General features: G+C 43.1%; 1 protein-coding gene across 2 annotated transcripts in view; it reads left to right on the top strand.

The window, feature by feature from the left end:
• The first annotated feature begins 210 nt into the window (after nucleotides 1-210).
• The window catches only part of SNX13 (sorting nexin 13), a 70,665-nt gene continuing 59,369 nt past the window's right edge, over nucleotides 211-11,506 (top strand). The window contains exon 1 of one of the 2 annotated variants that reach the window (XM_068674115.1): nucleotides 211-638. In XM_068674115.1, coding sequence (XP_068530216.1) covers nucleotides 621-638 — 18 coding nt within the window. In that variant the 5' untranslated portion in view covers nucleotides 211-620. Of the gene's footprint in view, nucleotides 639-910; nucleotides 944-11,506 lie in introns of those variants that run through there. The other variant, XM_068674113.1, reaches the window with a different exon arrangement.

The following is an 11,506-nucleotide window of genomic DNA, read 5'->3' as shown; positions in this document are numbered from 1 at the left end:
CTATCAAGCTAGCGCACCTGAGATTAGCTTAGCAGCTCTGAAACCTAGTTAAACAAAACCAGAAAGACCATCAGAACAGTGTTTAATGGAAAAGCTACAGATTTCACACAGGAACCTTCCTTCACATGTATTTGAATACCGAGCTGCAAGAGTATGCTCTCACAGGAGCAGAAGGAACTATGCCGGCAGTACGTGAGGCGCAGGTTCTGCTGTGTTTCAGTTCCACAATTTTTGTCTCTACTTAACGATAACATCGGTGGCAAACATATAGAGGTTTATTTTGTAACATCAAGTGCAGGGAAAGGACATGCAGTGCCGCATGCCCTACTGGAGTGCTGTTTGGTCAGAAACGTGAAAAAGCGTTTTAATTGGTGACTGCTGCTTGGCACCGGAGAGCTCAGAGGAAAAGTAGAACCGCATCTTGTCGGGGACGGGGCACAAAAACTGCAAAGCGCTTTTGGAAACAACACCTCAAGTTCTGCTGCCCTCAACTTCTCCCTTGGGCTGCCGACTACTTGAGGCCGGAGCAGCCGAGGCCGGGCTCCCACCGCCGCGGAGGCGCTGCCCTGCCCCGCATTCACCGGCTTGCCCCGGTCCCTGGCGGCGGAGCCGGGCTGCCCATGGCCCCCCCGGCCCAGGTAGGGACAGCAGCGGGCCGGGGACGGAGGAAAGGAGGGGAGGGAGGAGGGACCGGGCCCGGCCGGGGGCGGCCCCCATGGGCGGGCGGCGGCGGCGCACGGAGCCCTCTCAAGATGGCGGCCGCTCGGGGCCGAGCTACCGGGGCGGCTGCGGGGCTGGGGGCGGCGGGCGGCCGCTGAGGGAGGCGGCCGGGGGCTCGCCTGGCCGCAGGGTGGGGGGAGCTTTCCGCGCGGCCGCCGGCCTTCACCATGCTGCGGGGCTAGAGCCGCGGGGACGCCGCAGCGGGGTAATAATGTTAGCAGAGGTAAGAGCCCTGCCCCGGCCCGCCGGGGCGCGAGGGGGACGGGAGGGCAGGGAGCGGCTCTCGGCGCGGCCGGGCGGGCAGCACCGCGCCGCGGCCCCCGGGGGGCGAGGGGCTGCTGGCGGCCGGGGCCTCTGCTGCTCGAACCGGGCAGCGCCGGGCCCCTCTTCACACCCTGCCTCCGCCCCTCTGCTCCGCCGGGAGCCGGCAGGGCCCTCCCGGGCCCCTTCACCCTGCCCGGCGAGAGGCCGCGGGGCGGCGGCTCGGGCAGGGAGAGCCGCACCTGGCCGGGAGGCCTGCCTAGGCCGCGCCGGGGGATGCGCCGCCCGGCCCCCGCCGAAGCCCCCGCGACCCGCCCCGCTGCGGTGGCTTTGCTTAGTCAAGGCTCCGCGTTTGCTTTCCCCTTCCCAAGGCTGAAGCCGAGCAGTGCTGCCCTGGCTGGAGTTCCTGGCTGCCTCTCCCTGCTCGGGGGTCTCAGCCCCAGATCAGACAGACAGCTATGAGACAAGCCTGTATCTGAGGGTCTGCGTGGGTCAGGAGGGGCTCCCGTGCCGAAAGGTGCTGCCCAAAGGGGAGGCTGGCGTTTCATGTCAGTCTCATTAAGTGAGACTCACCTCTGTACTTGGTTTTCTCTCCAAAGACGGATTGATTTTCTATTTTTAATCAGTCAACAAGGTGTCTGGCACACAGACGCCTCCCAGACGTGATGACTGCGTTACGTGTGTTATGTGTTTTGTAATTTATCGCTTGATCCTGCGGTGAAGGTTATTTGTCCAAAAATAAATTGTCTTAAAACTTAAGCATCTTACAGGATGAAGACTTGCCTTCTGACACCTGGAAAATTTAGCTTTGCTTTCCTCAGCGATAGCTAAGGAAGTACACTGAAGCTTTGAATGTGCATCAGAGTTTCAGGGCATTAGAAATGTGGCTCTGTGGAGTGATGAGCTATCAAATCTCCCCAGGAGGGTAACATCTGCTAAGTGACTTAAACATGTAAAAATACACGACCTATTTTTGCACGCGGGGTATGTGGTGGGTAATCAGGGTTAATGGTCCGCATGAAATAGCGCTGGTAGGGATGATGTGTACAAGCATTAATACTTGTAATTTAGATTATTTTAAGGGTGTCATAGAATGTTCTGGGTTGGTGCCTCACACCTGACTTTTTGTTCTGTTTGGTGATGGCTGTGTGCGCCTATTTCAGGACACTTTATTGTCTTGCTTTTGAAAAATCTTGTTTAGTATCACCCATGCTGCTATACCAGTGCCACTTATTCCATTGGCTTTTAGAGGTAAAACCTGAAGCTTGTGTTTGTTATGACCGATTAGGATACTTAGCCTTGGTATCTGGAGGACTGGGTTCTGATGTGTTCTACTTCTTGTTCTCATTACAAAATCTTTGTAGACAAGATGTTTTGAAGCATTGCGGGCTTGGTGTCTTCCAAGAAAACAATTTTTTAAAATTTTGGGGGCGTCTAGCAAAGTTGTAGGCAGGCTTTGATTGCTTGCCTGAACAGCAGTCGTGGGGAGGAGTTCTTTAAACAACCAGACAGCTCTGGAATGGCAACAGCAGTGTTTGCAATTTAGAAGCAAACAAGAAAACTCTTCTGACATACAAACTGGAAGGAGTCCTTCTCAGTGTGCTTTTTTTGGCTGCTCTGATGGTGACTTGAGTGACTTGGTAACTAAATCACCTTGTGAAAACTGTGTGCACGCCTGCGAGCTGTTTCACACTTGGCAGGAAGATGCAGATTGCCTCAAGCCTACTGATGCATATACAGTTTTCTATAAACACTTATGTATCCTTTTTAAAAAAAACAAAAACACTTTATTAATGAAAAGTTAAATATTGGAATATATGGTGGACTGGCATTAGAGTAGGACAATAGGGAGAACTGCATGCATCTTTAGGCTGCCTAAATTTATCTATCTTAATATCTGGATGCGATATTTCCTAAAATACGAAGGCTGTACTAACTAACTTTAGGGAGGGTGAATGCCAGACAGCCAGTAGGTCTTTTTTTATGTCACAGAGTAACTGTTTATTTAAAAACATACAGTGAAGCGAGATGAGAAAAAGATTTTAAAAAAAAAAAAAAAAAAGCTAATTTGGTGGATTTTTGTGGACGTGGGTAGTTTGCTACTGCCTAAAATGGCCAAGATCACTGTCGATTTTTGGGTCATTAAAAACTTGGAAAAAAAATCCTGCTATAGCTGCTACTTTTATGAATTCAATATAATTAAGCAAAATATTTAAGTTTGCATTTTTAAGTGTGAAGAAGAGGCAGGATCTGGTTCTGCATGTGCTGTTATCGTACGATTAAAATGTAACTTAGTTTCTCAGAATCAGCTTCCTGCATCCTTTGACTGTATCCATATATGCAGACTGCAGCAGATTCAGGCCAGTTCTGATGCGGTTAGAATTAGGGCCTTGTAATCAGTAATTTCAGGGGAAGATCGCGCTTCCTGTCAGGAAAAAAATGCTGGGTAGTTGGTTGGATTTTTTTTCCATTACTGCCAGTCTTATTTTAGTTGCATCACAGATCATATTGTTGGATGCCAGACACATGCTTATTTACCTACCTAGCAAAGGCTGTTCCCCAACTTTTTGTCGTCTTTTTGGGCATTGGAACTCACTTCTGTGGTCGTGTCGATGCGTTCTGTCTGTAGGTGTTCAGAGTGCTGCTGCAACAGCTGTTTCTCTGGTTGACCTTTCTGTGTCTTTTCACTTGTTCCCTTTTTCTTGCTCATCAGATGTCTCCTTTGCCGTTCAAGACTCAGTGTGGCCTGTTCCCACGCGACTTACTGCTTCAGCTCTCAGCACTGGTTTTCTCCTCTGATGAAGCCGTGATGGACATGAGTTGCCCTTATCCATCCCTGTGTTTTCAGGTGGCTGCCTTCACCGTTCTTGACTTCTGTGCAGTGGCAACTATACAGCCCTTGGCACAGCAAGGCGGCAGGTGTTTAACAACTGTGGCTTATGCTGCTTAATTTTATCTTAAATTCAAATGGGGGCAAAATAGGATTTCATTTATGGGAAGTTTCAGAGCTTATTTAAAACTGACAACCTGCAACTGAGTTTGCAGTCAGTATTGCCTCTCTGGAAGCATAAGCATGCTCCTCAGTTTTTCTACAGCTTCTTCTCCAATGTTTTTCTTATTAAAGTGGTTTGAGATTCTTAGTGATGGCATCCTTCTGAATTTATCAGCAGCTAAATTTTCAACAGTTCAGTTCTCATTTTAGCAGAGAGACTTTGCAGTCACTAGCTAGTGACAGTTGAGAAGCTTTCTGAAATTTGACAAAGTAGGAAAAGTTACTTTTTCTTGTCTGCAACTGAAAATAAGCAATGTAAAATGAGCTCTGATTTGTTGGTATTTATTGCAACCAGACAAGATAATTCATTAACTACAGGTAAACGATAACGATAGTTAAACTACTTTATAAATAAAAAGTATGTATAACAAACTTTTATTGTTGTTGGATTTTGATGGGTACTAACCACTGAGAGCTGTTTTTGGGGAAAATCAAGGAAATTAGCCTGACTTTAAGAATAAAGATTGACTTAGCAGCTTGTTTTAACTTGCTTTAGAATAATAATGAATTAGCCTTACTGAAACAGTAGCACATTGTAATGTATATGTTCCTCCAGCCCTGAAAGATGCAGGACACAGTTAACTGCTAAACAGCTAAAGGCTGTTAACATCTAAACTCTTTGGCCTTCATAGTGGCCTTCTGGTACCTAAAGGGGGCCTACAGGAAAGCTGGGGAGGGACTCTTTGTCAGGGAGTGTAAGAATAGGACAAGGCTAATGGCTTTAAACTGAAAGAGGGTAGATGTAGATCAGATGTAAGGAGGAAATTCTTCACTGAGAGGGTGGTGAGGCACCGGAACAGGCTGCCCAGAGAAGCTGTGGGTGCCCCATCCCTGGAGGTGCTCAAGGCCAGGCTGCATGGGGCTTTGGGCAACCTGGTCTGGTGGAGGTGTCCCTGCCCATGGCAGGGGGTTGGAATTAGGTGGTCTTTAAGGCCCCTTCCAACCCAAACCATTCTGTGATTCTATGGCTATTCTTACATAGGTGGTCGTAAAGTGATTAGGTTTAATGGAGTTTTGCATCAGTTCTAAAATGTCATTCTGTGCAATCCCCCAAAACAGTGTGGAAGAGGAAAAGTGTGAAGCTCCTTAATTCAGTAAAAATTGTAATGACTTGCCTGGTTAGATAGCTTAAGGAGCTTAAAAGTTGATTTCCTCTGTTTGGTAGTGCTCTAGGGAATTATCTCTGGTTTAAATATGTTTGTCCCTTTATCCCCACCCTTACGGAGATGACAAAGCAGGTTTTCATCTGAACTAACATGAGGAGCATTGCTATTATTAGAAATGAGAAACCATTGGAGTTGTGTGCAGGCTATTGGCAACACTTTTAAGAACTAATATTTTCAAGTCCCATTAACACCTTTCACTGTCACTTGGCTGAAAGCACTAAGGCTGGAATAATAGAAAAATCAATTGTAATTGGCACTTTCAGTTACGTGAGGGAGAAACTTCAAGAAGCGCAGGACATCATGATCTTGGGCTTAATTGCTTGTTCTCTTTTTTTAATTATTATTCCATAAGTAATCAGTAATCTTTCATTTCTGAACTGAAAAAATGGGGCATTATTTCATGATGTAACCATATTGGAGTATTTTGACAAGATCACTAACCTTGTTTACATGATTTCTATTGTATTATACTTTAACTGTGTAATTTTGATTATGGGTATGAGGTGAAATAGACATTGGCTTATAACATGAGTAAGCATGGTTGGTGGGTATGTTCAGCTAGGTGACTTCTTTTATAACTGTTATTTATTTTGGAAATAAATCAATTTCTATCCTGCTAGAGTTCAGTAGTATCTGTCAAGCATTTTACTCTTGATGAGAAGCAGAAATAGCTCTGAAATCTTTAGAGAAGGGAAGTAGATTTCTGAAGGACTTAGTGTTGCTTGGTGTTTTAGATATTGCAGGGAATGTGATCTCAGTGAAAGCTCTATAAGACAACTTTACTTGTGAATTGAATCAATTGGCATTTTAAAAGCTCCACAAATTTTTTGCGGGGTTTGTTCAAGGAGGATTTTCTAAAAGTGCTTCATAAAACAGAATACGAGTTTGACTGCAGTGGTTACTTCAGTAGTATTTTAGTCTGAGGTCATTTCATCAGTGGCCCTGAAACTTCCAGACTCTTGCAGGTTTGCATAGTTTCTCAGACAGTGAGCATGAGATTTAAGACCTGTTTGAACCTCACTAGGAGTCAGTCTGCCAGGTGCCAGCAGAAGAAGAGAAACCCATTTCTGCTTGCTCACTTTCCATTGAAGGCCCTTCTTGCATCAGATGGCAAACATGATGCACATACTGCAGCTTGGCTTGGCTAGAAGAACTCTTGGTATTTCGACAATTATCTATCAAGAACTGATCTTTGTTTCATGGGTGGGAGTAGTGCTATGTTTTTGTTTTTTTTTTTTTCCAAGAGAGGGGTGATATGGCCTAGCTAAAGGTTCACCGGTACCTGTTGATAACACTGGTGTCTAGAGCATTCAGTTAACTATTTCAATCTAAGTTTTTGGGTCAGAAGATGAGCTACAAATGTTTTCTTTCCAAGAATATTCATGAACTTGGGGTCTGGATTTGTACAGAATTAGCTGCTTTTATTACCATGTGATTCATATTTATCGCGGCTCTTCCTCAGCCTTTCTTGCCTCAGTTCTGTGTTTCTGGGAGGAACGGTGTGGTCTGAGTTCCATTTTATCCAAATCTGTTGGTGTCAAAATGTTATTATTTCATAAATATTGCTATTTTAGGATCATGTATTTCTGTCCATCCATATATGTTTGCAACCCTGAGGGCTAGCTCTGCTCTGCACTTCTGCTGGTGCCATATAAGGCACTCTAGGTTAGGCTCGAGCAGGAAGTTTGCATTGCTACACATCCTGTGGGATGCTCCGCACTTCCACTCTTCCTGCTGATGCTGTCAGGCTAGGGCCAAGCCGAAAATACCCTTGAAGTTCATCGTGAGATTCTTGTTACAGCTAACCAACTGGTTATGAAACAGTGCCTCAGACTTGGCATAGCTTCTGTCATAGCTCTTAATCAGCACTGAAGGCATGGGAGGAACGTGCCTGATGTTCCTGGTCATCCTATGGTCAGGATCTGGCACCCCAGACCACAGGGATGAGCTGAAAATCTGGTGCTTGAGGAAAGAAGTATCCAGCCTGTGTAACTGTAGAAAGAATGTTTGTTTTAAAGTATTGCTGATCATAAAAATGATCTTGGGACTGTTTGACTTAAGGGCACAGTGAAACCTTGCTCATTGCTGTTCAAGGAACAGCTGCTGCAGGCTGACCAGAGATGTCTGAGTCGCCTTGGGTCCTTTCTTCTTCGTGAGGCTGACACCTCTTCACTTACACCTCTGTATTTCATTATAACAAGTCCAGACTTTTTTATTTTCAGAGTTTTCCTGAGTGTTGTATTATGGCATCATATAGCATCTTTTCTGAAGCATATCTAATGATTTTTGTGATATCTTGAAAATAATATGGTCGGTAATACTGCTAGTTCGTTTGGTAGATGAGGAAAGTGGATGTGCTTGAAATTGCACCTGTATTTTTGTGTGCAATTTTTTCCTCAAATGCTATGCTGAGCATTTTTTCTAGCATATGTTGGCATATTTGTTAAAAATTTTTACTTTATTTTTTTAATATTCCTACCTGTTCGAGGTAGCTAACTTCTTTTAACGTAATTTGAAGAAATATGCTCTTTATAGTATTTCGTGTATTCAAACAAGCATTTCTGATCACAGTGCTAACAAATTGGAATTTTATTCACTTATATAAAGAAAAATCTTTTAATATGGTGATCCTAAAGCTTGGGATTTAACATCTCATTTACAGATTACATCTTAGGGTACGTTGCAGAACAACTAAAAGGGGGCTTACTTACCTATTACGGTTCATCTGTTGCTTACATATAATTTTAAGATTATTGGGGAGAGATTGTTTTGTGTGAATGTAACTGTCATTGTTTTGATACAAAGATGTCTTTATAATGCTAGGCTGCGGGGAGAGTAAGTCTTTATTTTAAATTTTCATTCCTTTTTTTCTAAATTGAGTACTCAGTAGTTGTGCTAGACATAATTTACTTGCACTGTTTGTGTACTAGCACTGAGTGCTTGTAAAACTATGGCTTGTTTATAGCATGACGTTATCTCTTTTCTACCTCATGCTTGTGTTAATTTGACTTCCTTGTGTTAATGATGAAATAAGTTTTATGTATTTATACTCTCTGGACTTTGGATAGTATTGGTCTTGTCTTTCAGTTGGCAATTGCCCTACTACAGCTTTTTAAAGAATTCTTGAGAAGATGATGATTTAGAAATAGAGACCATAGGCAAACTTTGTTTATATAAATGCTCCAAAGCTCTTCCCTACTTTATTTGAGAATATAGTAAAGGAAAACAAACAAACAAACAAACAATTATTGATGGTCTTCTCTTGCCTATTACTTTCTTTTATTTTTGCTTTAGTTTACTAATACCTTTTTCTCTTGTTTTCTATTTGAAATTGTTTTCCTGTAATAATCTCAATATGTTTTGCTTGTGCTCTTCTTAATTTTTCTCTTGATTTCTAGAGATTAAGCTGTAACTGTGTTTTTTCTTGTTCTCCATTTTTTGATGCATTATGCAAGGTATTTTTCTGATTTCCAAGGATCAAAGTAACCATGCTGCTGTCATGTGGAGTAGTATGAGTTGGTCTGTGAGTGCTGCCACTTTGCTATCTGTGTGGCTCTTTATTTATTTATTACTTATCGCTCTCATGTGTTTCCTTCCTCTTTATTTTTCTTCCTTAAATGTTTATCTGTTTTCCTGCTGATGTCACGGGGCAGGGCATACATTTTTCTCTAAATGTATTGCATGCATAAAGGAATTTAAGGTACTGAGTGCAGTTTCATGTTAGAGTTGAGTGGATCTAGTCTGGGCTGCCGCTAAAGGGGGTTTTCCCAGTCCCACCTGGTCCAGCTGGTGTGATGCTGCTTTTCTTGTCAGGTGTAGCAGCTATGCAGGAACCACGTGAGGAATTTTTCATCAGCCGAATGAGGAGTCAATGGGAACACAGAAATTGGCTCCCCAATCAATAGGCGTGTGATCCAGTGCAAGTGAAGTGCATTGTGTGCGCACAGTACCTTCCTGCATTTACTTCTATTTAGATCTAAAATACAACTAATACCCAAAATAATTCCTGTCTTTTTGAAAATGAGGATCATCCTTGTTCCTTCTGTGACTTCTGAAAACATCTGTGCCTCTAACATAATTAGGAGTGAGGTGAGCTACATCCACTTTAGCAAGAATTTTTATTATTATTTTTTTTAGTGTTCTTGATGTTGATAATGGCTGAGGTTTTTAGATCTCTTCTGTAAGCTTGCACCAAGAGCTGGATACTCAAATTATTCGATTTCATCTGTTGGAAATATTCCATGCTCAGGTGCTAGAAATGCTTTTTTGAGAATGAAGTGTTCCAGGGAGTTCATAAAACTATCCATCTGTAAATTTTATTTACAGATATTCATGCTTGCTGTCCCCGTCAGTGCCACAGTGGGCAGTGTATGCACCGTGGAGCTGTCCAGGATGTAGCTGGCACAGTAACTCTGGGCCCAGATTGTGCCTGAGAAAGGAGAGGAGGCTGCTGAGGCTGAAATATTTATCAGGATACTCAACAGGCTCTGTGCGTACATAGAGGACAAGTGGATAGAGGCAGAGACTCAGAAGAAATTACAGGAGGTTTCTCTCTGCTTACACGTACCTTGGTTTCTGAGCTATGTACCACAGCCCACCAGCAGTGTTAAGTAGCAAATCAGTAAGCTGAACCCTGTGAAGTTTAAGCACTTCAGATGCAGTGGGCAAAATGGGTCTGTTGATAACAGTCAGCACTCAGGAAAAAGTAAAAAGTGCACAGAAGACCAGGGAAGAAATGCTGAAAGTAACCACATTTACCAAAAGAAATGGTGAATCAAATGGGACTTAGAAGTCAGTGGGTAAAGCAGGCAAGCCATAAGGATTGAAGGAGGGATTGGGAAAGGGAATTTTAAACGCAGGAGGGGGAAAGATTAGGAATATTTGTAATCGATATTCCCCTTACATTTATCCCACTGAAAAGGCCATAGGGTTCATCAATTCTTTTCCCACTGTTAAATAGGGACTTTTTTTTTTGGTCAGGCACTGTCCATTCTGCAAAGAATTAGACATCAGCTGCTGCTTAAAGAAATTGGAATCTTTTGATGTTGGACTACTGGATAATTTGGACATGCTGATCTCATTTTTTATTTTATTAATGCAGCTGGATGGTATTCTGTCCAGAAAAATAGTTGCAATGAACTGGAAGTTTAGAGGATTGCTGTAGCTTTGTAAAGGTTTTTGTCATTTTGTATAACATCATTTTTCATGTTTGTCTTCATCTAGAAGCATCCTTTGTATAAAATTTGGCTTTATGAGAGCTCAGATGTAATGACTAGTGAGAACTTGTAGTGAAAGTGTTTGTATCAGTTTATTTTTGGTATCTTGGCAAGAAAACAGTGCATTTAAAGAACTAAAGTAAGTTTAAACATAAGAAGGGAATAGTGGAGTAGCAGCATAATAATAGTCAGAGAAAGGTTCTAGTATTCCTTTAGTGGATTTGAGCTGCTGCTTACAATGCACTACATTTGCAGCCTGGATCTGTTAATTGGCTACTGGAAACTGCTTCTTTGAGGTTCCTCTTTTCACATCCATTTAGTTTTGTAGTAGAAGCTAATTATCATCGTGGTTAAAATGCACTACATATTAAAAAAGAAAAAATCATTTAGGTTGGAAAAGACCTCTAAGATCATCGAGTCCAACCGTTAACCTAGCACTACCAAGTCTACCACCAAACCATGTCCCTAAGCACCACATGTACATGTCTTTTGAAAACCTCCAAGGATGGTGACTCAACTACTTCCCTGGGCAGCCTTTTCCAATGGCTCACAACCCTTTCAGTGAAGAAAACTTTCCTAATATCCAACCTAAACCTCCCCTGATGCAACTTGAGACCTCTTGTCCTATCACTTGAGAACTTCCTGTCCTATCACTTCTTGGTGTCGCGTTAAAGGGGTGTAGCTGATTAACCGTTACGGGCCCGGTTGGATTCAGAGTACTGAACCAGTCGGACATTCACCAAAACTGGGGGTCCGTTCGGACATTCACCAAAAACGTAATAACCACCTGGGGGTCCGCTCAGACATTCACCAAAAACGTATTAACCACCTGGGGGTCTGTTCAGACATTCACCAACAATGCATTAACCGTCTGGGGGTCTGGTTAGATTCAGAACACTGAACTATCACGGATAACCACCCTCACCCTAGTTGCATTAATGAGAGCTATCACAATGCAATCAAGTATGGTTTATTACAGCAACAGATAATCAGGTTCTTTTGGATTGCCGGTGATAGTGACTATCTGCAAAAGCAAGCTAGTATGCATGAAATACACAGGTGTTACAGGGGTTCTAGGTGTGGGTTCTAGG

The sequence above is a fragment of the Anas acuta genome, chromosome 2, assembly GCF_963932015.1.
Source record: "Anas acuta chromosome 2, bAnaAcu1.1, whole genome shotgun sequence".
Lineage (NCBI taxonomy): Eukaryota > Metazoa > Chordata > Aves > Anseriformes > Anatidae > Anas > Anas acuta.
The sequence above is the reverse complement of the archived record's forward strand: the minus strand, read 5'-3'. Positions and strand labels throughout refer to the sequence as shown.